Source organism: Trifolium pratense, linkage group LG4, assembly GCF_020283565.1.
Source record: "Trifolium pratense cultivar HEN17-A07 linkage group LG4, ARS_RC_1.1, whole genome shotgun sequence".
In the NCBI taxonomy this organism is placed as follows: Eukaryota; Viridiplantae; Streptophyta; class Magnoliopsida; order Fabales; family Fabaceae; genus Trifolium; species Trifolium pratense.
Window position 1 is genome coordinate 2097202 of NC_060062.1, and position 17388 is coordinate 2114589.

General features: G+C 36.7%; 2 protein-coding genes across 2 annotated transcripts; one reads left to right on the forward strand and one right to left on the reverse strand.

Moving 5' to 3' along the window:
* Nucleotides 1-99: 99 nt before the first annotated feature.
* On the reverse strand, nt 100-10448 carry LOC123922346. The gene is made up of 4 exons (XM_045975071.1): nt 9804-10448; nt 2084-2239; nt 1690-1874; nt 100-1410 (listed from the first exon to the last, which is right to left on the reverse strand). The coding sequence occupies exons 1-4, from the start codon at nt 10285-10287 to the stop codon at nt 535-537; spliced, it is 1701 nt and encodes a 566-aa protein (XP_045831027.1). The 5' UTR covers nt 10288-10448; the 3' UTR covers nt 100-534.
* A 1758-nt stretch (nt 10449-12206) lies between these two features.
* Nucleotides 12207-16046, forward strand: LOC123923588. The gene is made up of 3 exons (XM_045976281.1): nt 12207-12722; nt 13075-13157; nt 14680-16046. The coding sequence occupies exons 1-3, from the start codon at nt 12236-12238 to the stop codon at nt 15529-15531; spliced, it is 1422 nt and encodes a 473-aa protein (XP_045832237.1). The 5' UTR covers nt 12207-12235; the 3' UTR covers nt 15532-16046.
* The last annotated feature ends 1342 nt before the right edge of the window (nt 16047-17388 follow it).

Consider the following 17388-nt stretch of genomic DNA (forward strand, 5'->3'; position numbering starts at 1 on the left):
TTATCAATTGTTCAATCATTCCTAGCTACATAGTTAATTTCCATTCTCATGATCACACAATTTCGTCAAATTATATGAAACATTAAGTGCAAGAAATAATCAATTGAAACTAGATCATAATCTAATTGCATACAATCAAGTTCACATGGTTCAAACTAAATACAATGAAAATCCCCTAGAAATCCAATCTAAGAATTTAGCCAAACATAGTGAAAGAGGAAATTACATGGATGAAAAGAATTGAAATTTTCATGACAAGAGGAATTGGATGTGTTTCCACACTTGATTCCTTGCTTGGATCCACCTTCTGCTTGAACTCATCTCCAAAGACCCACTTTTAGCTCCAAAATTGCGTTACCCTCTAAACTGGGATAAAACATGCTTATATAGTAAGCACAAGTTCTACGCAGGGCACAAGCAGCCTGCTGCCTGTTGCGCTTCATAATCCAATTTTCCGCGCATCATGAGCAAGTAGCAGATTCAAATTTAATACAACAATTGATTGTCAACAAATTTAATACAACAATCAACTTCTCAATTCCAACGATCTGCGCCACAGAGGCTTTTTAAATGAGCTGCTGTGATTGTCCTATATGGCTTAACCATTTCCTCATTATTTTCAGGGTAAACCCCCACCCTTTCACAAAGCTTGCTGATCAATGATGCATGGCTGATGTAGCTTGAGGAAGAAGAACAGTTCGCTGCGCCCCAAAGATCATCTGCTAGGAGACGGCCAACATTGACTGGTTCACCCTTAAGGATTGCAGTCACTAAGGTTGCTTGCCGAATGGTCAAGGCTTTATGATTTGAACACGGAAGCAAGTTACGCAAAACAAATGTTGCCCATGCTCTAGCAACGGGTGTGAGGCCGGAAATGCGAAGTTTTTCTGGCATTCCATCTTTGTTCATTATCCAACTGGGGAATTTGGGCTTGCACAAAATATCCGAATGAACAACGTAGAAAGAGTTCATGGCCATTCTTGCTTCAAAGGAACACTGCTCGTAGTTCTCAAGCCCAAACAATTGATTGATAACTTTATCATCAAATGGAACCATCTTCCCTCTGACAAAACTAGTGAATTGCTTCAGATCATTCTTATCATTCCCCTCTTCTTTAGCAGGACCTTGATATGCGTTTGCAAAGAACTCTTTAGATAATGTCGTACTGGAGACTTTTGCAAATGATGCCAATTTCCCCCATCCTCTGGCCACTATCATTGCTTGAATATCCGAGAATCTGTTTCCTTCAACCTGCAAATTTTGTTCTATCAGAAACCTTTTGCTGGCCAGAAAATTAGAATAGCGCTCTTGATGGACTAATGATATGAAGCGGAAGTTGTCAAAGGAGTTAGGTGAAGCGTTGATGGCAAATCCTATTCTCTTTTCTTTGTTTTGTGTTGCAATTTGTTCCTACAAAAATAGTCAACCACAAAACGAAACATGCATTGTATCCAAAGTTAGAACAAGTACCTATGAACAAGTAACCATCCCCTTCACACAACCATGCTCAGGGTCTGGTGCTAAGAGAAAAACGGAATGAGAAAAGAGTTGAAGTTTAGAAAGAAGGGACTTCAAAAATCATAAGACATTAAAATAGTTCATAGCTTCAATATTCGCACGAGTTTAAATACATTTTACGGTTCAAGTGTTCAACCCCATCTAAATTAATGTAATTAAGATTTGTCATACCTGCACGTCTGATGGAGGGACAGCAACACTGTCCATCACAGTGGCATCCTCTGGCTCTGACATATGAACATTATCATTTTCTTGCCGTTCCTCTACTATATGTGCATTTATAGCTAAAGAGGTAACAGGATGTCCGTGCCAAAAATGGGAAGCGTCAACCGTAGCTCCTCTAGTTAGTGTCGTCACTGATAAGAAATTATATTAATTGATAAATATATTAGAAAGATAGAGAAGATGGTGTATTCATCTTCACATACAGACAGAAACAGAAAAGTGTTTGTGTATATTGGATAGAAAGTGAATTATGAATTACAATGGCTTCCATGACATTATATATAGGAAGCTAGATCTAACAAGTTACAAGTCTCTTGCAACTGTGCAGACTCTTTCATACCTGATGACGACGATGCGCCTTGAGCATCCTTCCACCTTTTGCGAGGTAGTTCAGGAAGAGTAATGATACTATCCACCCAATTTTCATTCAACCATCTCAGCTCACGAACTTCTAACGCAAGTTTATTGTTCTTCTTTCTCAGCTCTCCAATGATGGCTGCAAAAGATGTTTGTAAAGAGCTGTCTGAAGAAACATGTGATTCAAAAGCAAAAAGGTAGGTTTAAAATCACTCAATTATCCCGTATAAAATGTTCGATTATATCTCTTCCAATAGGAACCTAACAATGTGGAGCATAAAACAGAAGAATGTTCGATTGCATTCTAGGTAATCTTCAAATTTAAGTATACAAAACTATAAAAGAACTGATATACTACTCCGTCCCAAAATATAAGCAAAAGGAGGTCAACAAAAGTGAATGTATCTGGACTCAATTTTAAACCAAATACATCTGATAGTTATGACAGATTCTATAAAAGGAAACGTGGGCAAAAGGATAAGAATACAGTAAATCATTCCCTTGTAGGAATGTTTCCTTATTCAGCGAAGGAGGAGAAAATAGATCTGGATCCAATTGATTAAATAGCAGAATGTTCTCTGTCATTGTTTTTATGCATAGTTTTCTGTAGTCACTACTACTAGGAGAGATTTGGCCTCTCGAAGTGCCATTCCCTTATTTCAGTACTATTTCTTTCAAAATTTCCCTTTGTACTATCAGCTAGATCCCGTTTGAACTCTAGTTGACAATATTATAATAATATTTCCTCAATTTCCCTCTGTTATTACTGTTGATTGCTTTTAATTGTTTTTGATACTGAATTGAACCTATCAATTTGGTATCAAGAGCCTTGGTTCACATTTACATAGTGGCTGGTTTGACGACGGGAAGTATCATGGAGAATCGGGTTGACATTCTGGAACAGAGGATGAATAACATGGAGACGACGGTTGAACAGATCCGTCAGGCGGTTTCTGAACTGCAAGCTCGTCCTCAGGTCACGTTGGAGCAGATGAGACAGTTGCTGCAAGAGCAACCACGTCGTCATCGTCGTCATGGACGACCACATGGTGATGAGGAAGGGAGTGACGATAGCGGTGTTTCGGGAGAATCGCGACCACGACACCGACATCAAAACGGTGGAAATGGATCGGGATTTTTTGGAGGAAGGAGACGTTTGGAGATTCCGGTGTTTAAAGGAGAGGATGCGTATGGGTGGCTGGTTCGAATCGAACGATACTTTCGTTTGAATGGGGTACGTACCCAGGATAAAGTTGATGCAGTAATTCTGGCCATGGAAGACAAGGCCCTGAACTGGTTCCAATGGTGGGAGGAGCAGACACTGTTACGAACTTGGGAGGAATTCAAACAAGCAGTGATTCGTCGTTTCCAACCAGGGTTGATTCAAAACCCTTTAGGACCACTGCTAAGTTTAAGACAAAAGGGGACTGTGATGGAGTATAGAGAGAAGTTTGAGATGATGGTAGCACCCTTGCGTAGGGAGGATAGGTTCATGTTGAACTCCATTTTTATTAATGGACTGAAGGAAGAAATTCAAGCAGAACTAAAGCTACATGATAGTCATGATCTAGATGCAGTAATGGATCGTGCACTGTTGATTGAGGAGAGGAATGAGGTGATGCTGAGAAGAGGGTCAGGATGGAAGGACAGAGGAGGGACTTTTAGATTTAAAGACCCTGGAGAAATTAGTGGGGCAAAGAAGGACGTGGAAAGAAGAAGTACAGGCACTAATGAGAAATGGAGGGGTAGGAATCTAAATCCTGCTGAGCTAGAAGAGAGAAGCAAGAAGGGTTTATGTTTTAAATGTGGTGACAAATGGAATAGGGAACACATATGCAAATTCAAGCATATGCAGTTGAGGTTGTGTGAGGGCAGTAGTGAAGAAGAGGAGATTGAGGAGGTAGACGAGGAACAGAAGGTGGATGAGAGTGAGATAACTGAATTGAAAACCTTGAAATTATCCCTACAAAGTAAGGAAGGATTCACTTCCAACAAGTCCTTCAAGGTGTGGGTACAGATTGGTGACAGACAAGTGCTGACCCTCATTGATTCTGGAGCAACAAGCAACTTCATAACTACCAAGCTGGTTGAGGAATTAGGGTTGAACGTGGTGAACACTCCCACTTATGTGATTGAAGTCGGGAATGGTGAAAAGGTGAGAAATCAAGGAGTATGCGAAGGCCTAAAATTCAAATTACAAGATGTTGAATTCAGTCAACATTTTTTTATAATGGATTTAGGAGGGTCTGAAATGGTGTTGGGGATGGATTGGTTGGCGAGCTTGGGAAATATTGAAGCTAATTTTGGAAATTTGTGCTTGAAATGGATGAAGGATGGTCAGAAGCACTTAATTCAAGGTGACCCTACTATGTGTAATAGGCAGGCTTCTTGGAAAGCTATGATAAAAGCTATGTCCAACGATGGAGTGGGATTCTATGTGCATACTGTGGCTGGTAACAGTGGTGAAGGTTCAGATGCTGAGAAATTAGCTGAATGGGACAACATCATTGCAGAATTTCACGATGTGTTCAACATGCCATCAGGTTTGCCTCCTATCAGAGATTATGACCATGCTATTCAGTTAAAACCTGATGCTGCCATTCCTAATTTAAGACCCTATAGATATCCTTTCTATCAAAAAAATGAGATTGAAAAGATAGTAAAGGATATGATGCAAGCAGGGATAGTGAGACACAGTACAAGCCCTTTTTCAAGCCCAGTTTTGCTTGTTAAAAAGAAGGATGGAGGGTGGAGATTTTGTACTGATTACAGGGCTTTAAATAAGGTGACTATTCCAAACAAATTTCCTATTCCTATTATTGAAGAGTTGCTGGATGAACTGGGGGGAGCTGTAATTTTCTCAAAATTAGATTTAAAATCAGGCTATCATCAAATCAGAATGAGGGAGGAAGACATAGCTAAAACTGCCTTTCGGACTCATGAAGGTCACTATGAGTATTTGGTCATGCCTTTTGGCTTAACCAATGCTCCTTCAACCTTTCAGGCCTTAATGAATGAAGTATTGAGACCCTATTTGAGGAAATTTTGTCTAGTGTTTTTTGATGACATACTTATTTACAGTAAGAGTAAGGAAGATCATCAGACTCACTTGAGGGAAATTCTGTTGGTTTTAAGAAAACACCAGCTGTTTGCTAACAAAAAGAAATGTTCATTTGCCCAGGATGAAGTTGAATATCTGGGCCATCTCATATCGGGAAGAGGAGTGTCAGCTGATCCAAAGAAAATTGAGGACATGTTGAAATGGCCAGTTCCCAAGGATCTCAAAGGTTTGAGAGGTTTTTTGGGTTTGACTGGATATTATAGAAAGTTTGTTAAGGACTATGGAAAGAAAGCTTGGCCTTTAACTCAATTGTTGAAGAAAGATGGGTTTAATTGGAATGATGAGGCTCAGAAGGCTTTTGAGTGTTTGAAGCAGGCTATGACAACACTCCCAGTGTTAGCTATGCCAGATTTTACTAAGGAATTTGTAGTGGAGACAGATGCTTCTGGTAAAGGTATAGGGGCAGTGCTTATGCAGGCAGGTAGACCTATATCTTTTATGAGTCAGACACTATCTGATAAGGCTCAACAGAAATCAGTTTATGAGAGAGAGTTGATGGCCATTGTAATAGCAATCCAAAAATGGAGACCCTATTTGATGGGAAGGCATTTTCAGGTACACACTGATCAAAAAAGTTTAAAGTTTATTACTGAGCAGAGGACTATGGGGGAGGATCAGCAGAAATGGGTTTCAAAATTACTTGGGTTTGATTTTGAAATTAAATATAAACCTGGGAAAGAAAATAATGCTGCAGATGCCTTGTCTAGGCAAATGCAATATAACGCCATCACCACTATTCAGTGTGAAGCTTGGGAGGGGCTAGAAGCTGAGGTACAAGCTGATGCTAAGTTAAAAGCTATGGTACAAGCTTTGATAAGTGATCCTTTGAGTTACCCAGGGTATCAGTTGAAAGGAGGAAGATTATTTCATGAAGGTAGGGTGGTCATTCCAAAACAATCACCTAGGATTGCTTGGTTATTACATGAATTTCATGATACCTCCATTGGTGGGCATTCAGGGTCTCTCAGGACTTATAAAAAAATTTCAAAGTTGGTGTATTGGGAAGGTATGAGAAAACAGATACATGACTATGTGCAAGCCTGCGAAGTATGTCAAAGGAATAAGTATCAAACCTTAAGCCCAGGTGGACTGTTACAGCCTTTACCAGTACCCACACAAACATGGAGTGATATTTCTATGGATTTCATAGGGGGTTTACCCATGGTTCAAGGAATTGATACAATTATGGTAGTGGTTGATAGGTTGACCAAGTATGCCCATTTTTTACCAGTGAAACACCCTTATACTGCTCGAGATATTGCAGAATTGTTTATCAGAGAAGTGGTAAGGTTGCATGGGTTTCCAAGCTCCATAGTGTCGGATAGGGATAAGGTCTTCTTGAGTCATTTCTGGTCAGAATTATTCAAACAGGCAGGAACACGGCTGAAGTACAGTAGTGCTTATCATCCTCAGACAGATGGCCAAACTGAGGTAGTGAATAGGTGCTTAGAGACTTATTTGAGATGTTTGACAGGGTTGAAACCAAAGCAGTGGCCTAAGTGGTTGGCTTGGGCAGAGTACTGGTACAATACCAACTACCATGCGTCACTAAAAACTACTCCATTTGAAGCCTTGTATGGAAGATCACCACCAATCTTAGTGAAGGGAGATGTAAGTCTGTCAGCAGTGGAAGAAGTGAATAGATTGACAGCTGAAAGGAATGTAATGCTGAAGGAGATGCAAGAGCAGTTATTGAAGGCCCAAGACGTTATGAGAGCTCAAGCAAATAAGCATAGAAGGGAGGTGGAATATACTGAAGGTGATATGGTTTATTTGAAAATTCAACCATATAAATTGAAGAAATTAGCTAAGAGGTTTAATCAGAAGCTAAGTCCTAGATACTATGGACCCTATGAAGTGATACAGAAGATAGGACCTGTAGCCTATAAGTTGAAGTTGCCTGAAGACACTAAGGTGCATCCAGTTTTTCATGCATCATTATTGAAGAAAGCTGTAACTCCTAACATTGAGCCTCAACCCTTGCCTGCTTGCATGAACGAAGATTGGCACTTAGAACCTGGTCCAGCAGAGGCTTTAGATACTCGAAGGAATGACCAAGGAGAAGTGGAAGTTTTAATCAAATGGGAAGGATTGCCGGAATTTGAGAACTCTTGGGAGTTAGCTGACAAAATGAGAAAAGAGTTTCCTGGATTCCTCCTTGAGGTCAAGGAGAATTTTGAAGGGGGAGGTATTGATAGTTATGACAGATTCTATAAAAGGAAACGTGGGCAAAAGGATAAGAATACAGCAAATCATTCCCTTGTAGGAATGTTTCCTTATTCAGCGAAGGAGGAGAAAATAGATCTGGATCCAATTGATTAAATAGCAGAATGTTCTCTGTCATTGTTTTTATGCATAGTTTTCTGTAGTCACTACTACTAGGAGAGATTTGGCCTCTCGAAGTGCCATTCCCTTATTTCAGTACTATTTCTTTCAAAATTTCCCTTTGTACTATCAGCTAGATCCCGTTTGAACTCTAGTTGACAATATTATAATAATATTTCCTCAATTTCCCTCTGTTATTACTGTTGATTGCTTTTAATTGTTTTTGATACTGAATTGAACCTATCAACATCAACTTTCATTGACCAATTTTTGCTTATATTTTGGGACGGAGGGAGTATACCAATACTTTATGAGAAAAAGTTCCAGAACAGACAGTATTTCTTCTTTAAGTTTACTACTGAAGAGAATAATCACTCGCCCTCTCTTATCTAATTAACCTCCTATAAATAACAATTCTGATTCGAATCAGTCTTATGGGTGCTACTGAATAACTAACTCGTACAAGACCTGCTGTCTGAGCCTTCTCTAGGATTCATGTATGGATGATTGAGTATGAAAACCGTGCTTCTCTAGTCTAGTAGTAGTTATTGATTTAAATGTTATGCAAATTAATTGAAAATTAAGATGGGTTCATCGTCTGAGTTAGTTACCGAATTTTCTTTTCATATTCAAATCACAATTCCTTAGGTAGATGGACCTTTAAACTAAATAAATCCTTAATTCCTTAGTTAACCGAAAATAATAAACATCAAGAGCATAATTCGTTAGCACAGCCTTGAAAGTTGAAACTGGCTTTGCATCATGAATTTAACTTCTCACAAGCAGCTTCCATAGCTGGTTTGTCATGCAACTGAACCAATATCTTGATACGACCCAATTCGAGTAGGGTCACACTCAAGAATTTGGAGGAAATAACTAGAGATAAAAAATAAAAATAAAAAGAGAAACAGATTATATTTTTTACTGATTTTAATAATGAGGCAATACAATGCTTATATAAGCTAGTAAATCATAGTAAGATAACTACAACTACAATACAATAGCATTACTCTCAGTAACTAACTAATAGAATATGCCTAAAAGATCTCTTCTAGAATAGACTAGAAGAATCATTATTCTTTTCTTTTTTTTTATTTACAATGTTGGCAATGAAGAATATTATTCTCTTATCATAAGAATCATATCATATCTGTCATATCAATTAATATGGCCAAATAACCTCACTACAACCAACACTTTTTTTAGGTTCAACAGATCCTGCCAATGAAACTTCCATCCCCCCACGGAAATCAGATTCAATTAAGAGAGAACCAAAAGTTTGCTTGAGCTGGGCAATGTAGAATCGAGATTCAATTAAGAGAGAACCAAAAGTTTGCTTGAGCTGGGCAATGTAGAATTGAGGTGAACCCGAGAGAGGAAAATGCTTCAAAACAAAAGGCACATTTTATGTTCTAAAGTTATGCATCATATTACAACTGCAAATTATGATGATGAGTGATTGTATTGTAATATGATTTGTTCAGTTACCAGTTGAACTAGTTGGGCCAACAATATCACTATCATGATTCAAGGGACATAATTACACGCACATACGCACATCAGAGAGAATTTGAGCGGAAGAGTTTTAAGTTTTAACACCAACTCACTATACTTCATTCAACTCAAGTAGATACTATGAAGCACGGACACAGACACGAACACTGACACATCGATATCGATAATAATTTGAGAAAATGACATAGTTCAATGTAATCATAAGTATCCAGGACACACCTAATCCAAGGAGTGTTTGTGTTTCATAGTAGATATATAAATTCATGGAACAACTACAACCCTTTTTATAGGCTAACTACTACAAAAACTTAATCCTAGGCTAACTACTACAAAAACTTAATCATGAAGGATAAAAAAAATCTAGAGGGGCTTGATTTATTTACTACTGCTAGTAACAACCAAGAACTAATAGCCTCACAAATTCAAAGAAATTATAACATTGGTCTTGACCATGGGCATTCCCTACACGGCTACACCTTGTTTTTTTATTTTTTTTGGGTTTACAATGAGTGGGAATCGAACCCATGACCTATTGCGTACTACCCAAACCCCTCACCACTGGACCAAACCTAGTGACTTGGCTACACCTTGTTTCTATTCAGCAGGAAAATCACATTTCCATGCCAAGCTACCTAGAAATCTACAGAAGCATTAATCCTATCACTTGTATTGAATTCAATTAACATTTGAAAAAAAATGCATATCTTTATATGAATAAGAGATGCATAGATAATTTTCATACCTGATGATGCACCTTGAGCATCCCTGCTTCTTTTGTTGGGCAGTTCAGAAAAAGCATTGGTATCATCAATCCCTCTTTTCTTCAACTTTCTCAGCTCACAAACTTCCAATTCCAATTCATTGTTCTTCTTTCTTAGCTCTCCAATGATGTTTGTGTCAACTAAACTAGTTTTCTTAACTTCCTTCAACAATGTTTCATAATTATTCTGTGCTTTTTTCCCTTTTTCACAAAGTTCCTCTCTTTTCATCAAATCTTCCTCAGCTTGAAACCTCATCAGTTTCTCCAATTCAAACTTCTCTTGAAGATGAAGAATCTCTGTTTGGAGTTTGTTATATCTACTGACTAAAACATCTTCAACTTTATCAAAGTCTTCTGTCAGAAAAGCTGTGCGCAACACTGAAACAAGTTCCTGAATGCTCATGGCTTCCAAGTTTGTTTGGTCAGTTGAATCAAACCCAGGTTCGATTTTGGGTTGATGTTCCATGAGAACCCAAAAAGATTCAAACTTTGGAAGAAAATGGGTTTAGTGAAAATGGGTTTCACCAGTGACCAGACTACAACAAGAGTTGGCGCCTAAACTTGTATATTATCCCGCCTGAATGCTCTGCCATGCCACGTGTCGCATTTGATCTTCTCCCATTTTTCCTCTTGGTCATATTGTAATTCATTTTTATCCCTTAGATATTTTTAACAGGACAATAATTAAATTAATCCTTGATATTTTTATATTGAGAATAAACTAATTTTTGACTTGTTATAATAGATAAATTGATTTATCTTCAATATAAAAATTTTAGATATTAATTTGAGTTTTATTTTTATTATGAACCAAATTTTTCGGTTTAAAATTTGAGAAAGATCAAAATAGATCTTCACTTTAATAATTTTAGTCATTTGTTAAGTTTTAATATTTTTTTTCAATATTTGTGATTTGCCAACTATTTGATTTTAAAAAATAAGGAATAACACGAGGAAAAAAATGAGGGAGTTAAGTTAATCATCCAATTGTGAAAATAAACTTATTATAAAAGACTTGTTTTACTTAGAGGCTATGATGTATGGATACTCTATTTGAAGAAGATTTTTTATATTTTTTTTCATACTAGGTACGCATAGGGTACACCACGGGTACACATGGGGTATGCCAAACACTTAAAAATGTAGGATATGAGTGGAGATGAACACAATCTATTTAATGGAGCAACCCATTTGGGGTTGGTTTAGTGGTGTTAGCTTGGGTCCTTGGAATATTCTCCTCTCAAGGTCTTAAGTTCGATTTTCCCTGGTGCCGATTTCGGTGGGCTAAGTCTATATAGAGCAAAATACTCTAGCTTTAAATGGGCCCCCACAAGTGGGCGGTGGGATTGGTCCCCTAGGATTAGTCGGTCCTAGGGCCGGATACCATGCTTTCAAAAAAAATCTATTTAATGGAGTCGTTATTCTTGAAGTTGCTAATCTTTTTCTTGATAAATTTAATCTAAAGGCCGCTCTTCTTGAGCAAATTGCTTTTATATTGATATTTTATTGTCATTTGAATAATTTGAATTACTTTTAAAATATAATTTTTTTTATGTTTAATAATGTAATTTTATTTATATAATTATATATTTTAAAAAAAGTATACAGATGTACCGACACCTTAGTTTTTCTAAAAATATCGTATTTCATACCAGTACTCGTACCGGGGTACCGGTAACGTATCAGTACCTAGGCAATTTAGCTTATAAGACATATTAGACAAAATCCATAATTAATATTAGAGTGAAGATTCATTTTGATCTTTAAGAAAAATCTCAAGATTCAATTTAATCTCTAATACAAATAAAAGCCATTTTAGTCCCTGAGAAAAATAAATCGAAACAATAGAGTGCTCACCTAATTTTTATTTGGTTGGTTGATAAAGGAAAAATAAAGAGAAGAAAAAATTATTAAAAAGTAGTAACCATATGATATGATGCCAAAAAAAGAAAATAAATTAAAGATAGAAAATAAATGCTTTAAAAAAAATAGAAAATAAATATGTGTATTTATAAAAATATAAAAGTAATAATCAAATTCTTAAAGAAATTACCTATAAATCATACTAATTATCAATTTACGTCAACATGTCACATGTCATATTAATGTGGCACATAAGTTATTGTCCACATGAGAAGATATATTAACCTAACATGTGAACAGTTTATCACATGTGTCTTGACTCGGTCAAAATTAATAGGACTGTCCTTTGTAAATAGGACAAAAATTAAAGAATCAAAATTCTAAGTTTGCTAAATTTATGGTCAAAACTGTTACTTTGTTTTTAGAAAAGCAATGATTCGTAGAAAATAAATTTAAAATAAATTTTTTATTTAGTTTCCACTTTCATAGTTCACTTCACTCTTCTCCTGTAAACCCATTTTTTTCCAAAGTTTAAACCTTTGCAGCTTCTCATGGAACATCAACCTAAAACCGAACCTGGGTTATGTTCAACCGACCAAAGAAACTTGGAAGCAATGAGCATTCAGGAACTTGTTTCAGTGTTGCGCACAGCGTTTCTGACAGAAGACTATGACAGAGTTGAAGATGTTTTAGTCATTAGATATAACAGACTCCAAACAGAAATTCTTCATCTTCAAGAGAATTTTGAATTGGAGAAACTAACCAGGTTTCAAGCTGAGGAAGATTTGAGGAAAAGAAAGGAACTTTGTGAAAGAGGGAAAAAAGCACAGAATAATTATGAAACATTGTTGAAGGAAGTTAAGAAAAGTAGTTTAGTTGACAGAAACATCATTAGAGAGCTAAGAAAGAAGAATGATGAATTGGAGTTGGAAGTTTGTGAGCTGAGAAAGTTGAAGAAAAGATGGATGGATGATACCAATGCTCTTTCTGAACTGGTTCACAAAAGAAGCTATGCTCAAGGTGCATCATCATCACCAGGTATGATTTCATGGGTCCAACTTGTTATTGAATCAGTTCACATTAAAATACCATTACTTATAATCATAATTTGTAATTGTAAATGTAATATATGACATTGGGTTGAATTCGAAGGTAATGTCACTCTAAAACCTTTCTCATTCGTTTTCTTAAGTTTTTCGTTTCAATCATGTCAACAACTTTTACTGGTACAGTTCGCTCTTTAGGTAGCGAACTACTCTGATACTGAATTTGTTGTTTTTTTGAATTTTAGGAGTTGTTATAGTTGATGCAAAATGCTTATTTATGCAATTTTACTATTATAATTAATTAATAATTATTTTATATATCCATTAATATGATATCTTATCAGTGACGGCACAAAATGACAACATTCATATGTTTGAAGAGGTTACAGTGACGGACAGTGTTGGTGTCCCTCCATCAGGCGTGCAGGTATGACAAATCTTAATTACACCTAGAATGAGGGTATTAATTTGAATAGTTTCTTAGTGAACTGAAGAAATTCGGATGGGATTGAGCCGTAAAATGTAATTAAATTCATGGTTGTCTGAGAAGTTAAGAACTGTTTCTTGTGAATTTTGAGTGCACAAACATTATAGTGGAGTTTAAAAGGAAGATTTTAAAGTGTTTTTCTAGTACACATGCGCCCAGTTGCCCTACATTGTGCCAAGTACATTTCTGATATCCAAAAGAGAAGGCTACAGGTCATCCTTTGCTGGAGCGTAACCCAAATGCACTAGGTGCCTCCTTGTGCGCTTGGGACACGTTCCAGATGCACTGGGGCTCATTTTGGAGCGTTGCGCACATTTTATTGTGTTCCTTATTGACTTGGCCTCACTGGAGTGCCTCTTTGAGCGCGTGGAGCACATGCTGGACACAATTGATTGCGATTGAGGCACATTTTTTCTTTTTTTATAAGTTTTTGTTTTGCGCACGCTCGAGAGCAGGAAGGATGCACGTGAGGGCTGCTGCGCTTGAACGCAGGTTTTAAGTCCCTTCTTTTTAAGTTTCAACTTTGTTTTCCTTCATCTCTTGAACCAACCCAAGCTCATTGTCTTACAAGTAAGAGGTATAGCAAGAGCAGCAGTGACATTAGCTTGCAGTATTACACAGTATATTTGTTAGCATGTTACATGCTGTTATCAGGATAATTCCCTTTAGACTATGCTTGGACGAAGCATTTTAAAATATAGAATGCATTTTTTGCACAATACTTCCTCCGGTCCTTTTTATAAGGAACACTTAGGGCAAAAAATTTGGTCCTTTTTATAAGAAACTTTGACCAATTTTCAAATGTTTTAAATGTTCAATTTCACTTATGCCCTTATTTATTATGAGAGAGAATTTAAAAATAAGTAAGTTAGTTGAATAAAGAGTAATTAAATAAGGGTGTACATGGAATAAATTTAAATTTATAAGTGTATTAAATGAAAATAACTATGTTAAATGTGTTTCATTGGTCTGTGTGATTTTTTCAAAGTGTTCCTTATAAAAAGGACCGGAGGGAGTATTATGAAACCACACATTGATATTACATCTAGCTTCTGCTTCTTATGATTTGCGAAATGAAGGATATATCCTTCCCACGATTTGGATGAGATTGTGAATTGTGATGTCGGATGTTATGATTATGGTAATGATGTTTTCAATGTTTTCAAAGAGAGTAGTATATGAGTAATTTGTGTTACGCATTGCATACCACCAAGGTAGTAACTTTGTCTTAAAAATGGATAGGGTGACTGGTTCTAAAATGTGTGCAAGGGTGTGGTTGTTGTTAATTATTGTTATGATTATCCTGCATGATGCATGGTTGTGATGGAATTTTATTTTATATTCAATTTGTGATTGAGCATGCTTGTGTGAAGGGGATGGTTACTTGTTCATAGATATTTATAACTAACTCTAACTCTGGATACTATGCCTGGTTTTGTTTTATTGTTAACTGTTTTTTTAGGAACAAATGGTAACACAAAACAAAGCAAAGAGAAAAAGGTTTGCCACCAACGCCTCATCTAACTCTTTTGACAACTTCCACTTCATATCATTGGTCCATCAAGAGCGCTATTCTGAGGTTATGGCCAACAAAAAGTTTGTACCTGAAAGATATATCCGGGTGAAAGGGGGCAAATTCTCAAATATTCAAGCAATGATAGTGGCCAGAGGATGGGTGGAATTGACATCGTTTGCAAAAGAGGCTAGTGCGACATTAGCTAAAGAGTTTTTTGCAAATGCCTATCAGGGTCCTGCTAAAGAAGATGGAAATGATAAGAATGATCAGAAGCAATTCACTAGTTTTGTCAGAGGGAAGATGGTGCCATTTCATGCTAAAATCATCAACCAATTGTTTGGGCTTGAGAACTATGAGCAGTGTTCCTTTGAAGCAAGAAAGGCCAAGGGCTCTAACATTGATCATCAGGAGATTCATAGTATTTTGTGCAGGCCCGAGACCGATTGGACTAGGAGCAAAGATGGAAAACTATCGCGACTTCACACTTCTGACCTCACACCCAATGCTAAAGTATGGGCAACATTTGTTTTGCATACCTTGCTCCCGTGTTCAAATGTGTCAGACTTGAGCATTCAAAAAGTAACGTTGCTGACTGCAATCATTAAGGGTGAACCTATCAATGTCGGCCGTCTCCTGGCAGATGACCTTTGGAGCACAGCGAACTGTTCTTCTCCCACGAGCTACATCAACCATGCCTCACTGATCAGCAAGCTCTGTGAAAGGGTGAAGGTGTACCCTGAAAAGAATGAGGAAATGGTGAAGCCATCTAGGGCAATCAACGCAAAATGGATAAAATAAGCATTGTGAACACGCACATGAACCTAAATAATACTGAACATGGAATTGTAAAGGTATGGAGTACCTTATCGAAGAAAATGAAAATGCATTTTGAATTGAAGTCAATCCTAACTAGAACTAAGTTTGGAATATCTTGATTTGTCTAATAACAAAATTAATGGAAGTGTTCCCAATTGGTTACTTGAAATAATGGATTCATCAGGATTTATGAACCTCTCTCAAAACTTTTTCACATCAATAGATGGAATCTCGAGGAATAATTACCGGCTAAGTGGTCTTGATCTAAGTTTTAACTTACTACATGGTGAAGCCTCTTCGTCAATTTGTAATATGAGTTTACTTCGAATGCTCAACTTGGCGCACAATGAATTGACAAGTATCATTCCACAATGTCTTGCAAAGTTTTGGATCTACAAATGAACAAATTTCATGGCACTTTGCCAAGTAACTTTTCAATGAACAATGAGCTCCAGACTCTGAATTTCTATGGAAACCAGTTAGAAGGCCATTTGCCTATATCTCTGCAAGTTTTAAATCTTGGCTGGCAACTAGGGGTGTGCATGGTTTGTATCTGATTTTTTTAATTATTTTTAAAATAATTATTAAAAATCTGATTTTTAAAATAAAATAATATTAAAATAGTATGGGTGGTTGGTGGTGGCCGGCCGCCGGAGCACCACCGCCGGCCGCCGTGAAAGTTGCCGGAGGTCCGCCGGAAACCGCCGCCCGCCGCCGGAGCGCCGCCGCACCGGCCGCCGGTGGTCCGGCGTTGACCACCGGTTGACCACCGGTCCTCCACCCCTCTTTTAATTAATTATTTTATTATATAATAAAGAATTTTAAAAAATTGAATATTGGGCCTGAATTAGCTATTGGGCCTAAATTTTCAAACCAATTCCAAACCAAATTACAAAATGTGGTTATGGTTTATAATTGGTGTTTTTTTATTGGAGTGGTGTGGTTTTTTTTTTAAATGGATTTTGCAAACTAAAATTGGATATGGATTGGTTAGTAATTTAGTTAAGGATAACCAAATTTTTTGCACACCCTACTCGCAACAACACATTAGAAGACAATTTTGCTGACTAGCTTCAAACTCTGCCATATTTGAATGTGTTAATTTTGAGACAATAAGTTTCATGGTCCCATTGCTGATATTGTCTCGCGTCACGTCTGTAGACACTCGTTTTCGTCCTGCGTCTGCAACCTCATCTTCAATCATCTGATACAATTTTTTTTTTCTTCATCATTTCCTCTTTTCCATGTTTTATGCGATAAACTTATTATTAGTCATTAGTCATTAGTCATTAACAAATATTTGAGTATACAGTTTTTTAATTCATGAAAGTCGATGAAGTTAATGATGAAGGTGTTGATCAATTTTTGAATTTCTTTATTTTGATAAAAGAATATACTTTAAAAAAATCAAATTATTCCATGTAACTTGCTACTTAAGCATTTTTTAATAAAACAAAAGAATTAAATAAATAAATAAATAATCAAGTGTTACAAATAAATACTCTCTCAGTTATAAATTATGGGGTTGTTTAATAAAAAAAAAGTAAATTTTGTATCGAAAACAACATTTTTTTTATACTTTAAAAATATCGAATACACAAATTTCAAGACCATTTTACCATATTAGGTTGTCACATCGGCATTGGTTAGTATTTTTCCTTTAATAAACATGTCATTTCTTTTGATATTTGCATTTTTTGGAAAATGTTAAATAGTGTCCCGGATAGAGGTGGCAACAGGCCAGACCGGCCTACCAGACCTTAAAGCCTAGCCTACATAGGCTCAAGCCAGGCCAGCCTATTTCTTTAAGTAGAGCAGGCCGAGGCTTTTTTATAAGCC

Coding starts and splice junctions, on each gene's coding strand:
- LOC123922346 (XM_045975071.1), bottom strand. CDS start 10,287: ATGGAACATCAACCCAAAATCGAACCTGGGTTTGATTCAACTGACCAA. Junction 1,875..2,083: donor AGGCGCATCGTCGTCATCAG/GTATGAAAGAGT, acceptor ATTTCTTATCAG/TGACGACACTAACTAGAGGA. Junction 1,411..1,689: donor TCCCTCCATCAGACGTGCAG/GTATGACAAATC, acceptor CTATTTTTGTAG/GAACAAATTGCAACACAAAA.
- LOC123923588 (XM_045976281.1), top strand. CDS start 12,236: ATGGAACATCAACCTAAAACCGAACCTGGGTTATGTTCAACCGACCAA. Junction 12,723..13,074: donor AGGTGCATCATCATCACCAG/GTATGATTTCAT, acceptor ATATCTTATCAG/TGACGGCACAAAATGACAAC. Junction 13,158..14,679: donor TCCCTCCATCAGGCGTGCAG/GTATGACAAATC, acceptor CTGTTTTTTTAG/GAACAAATGGTAACACAAAA.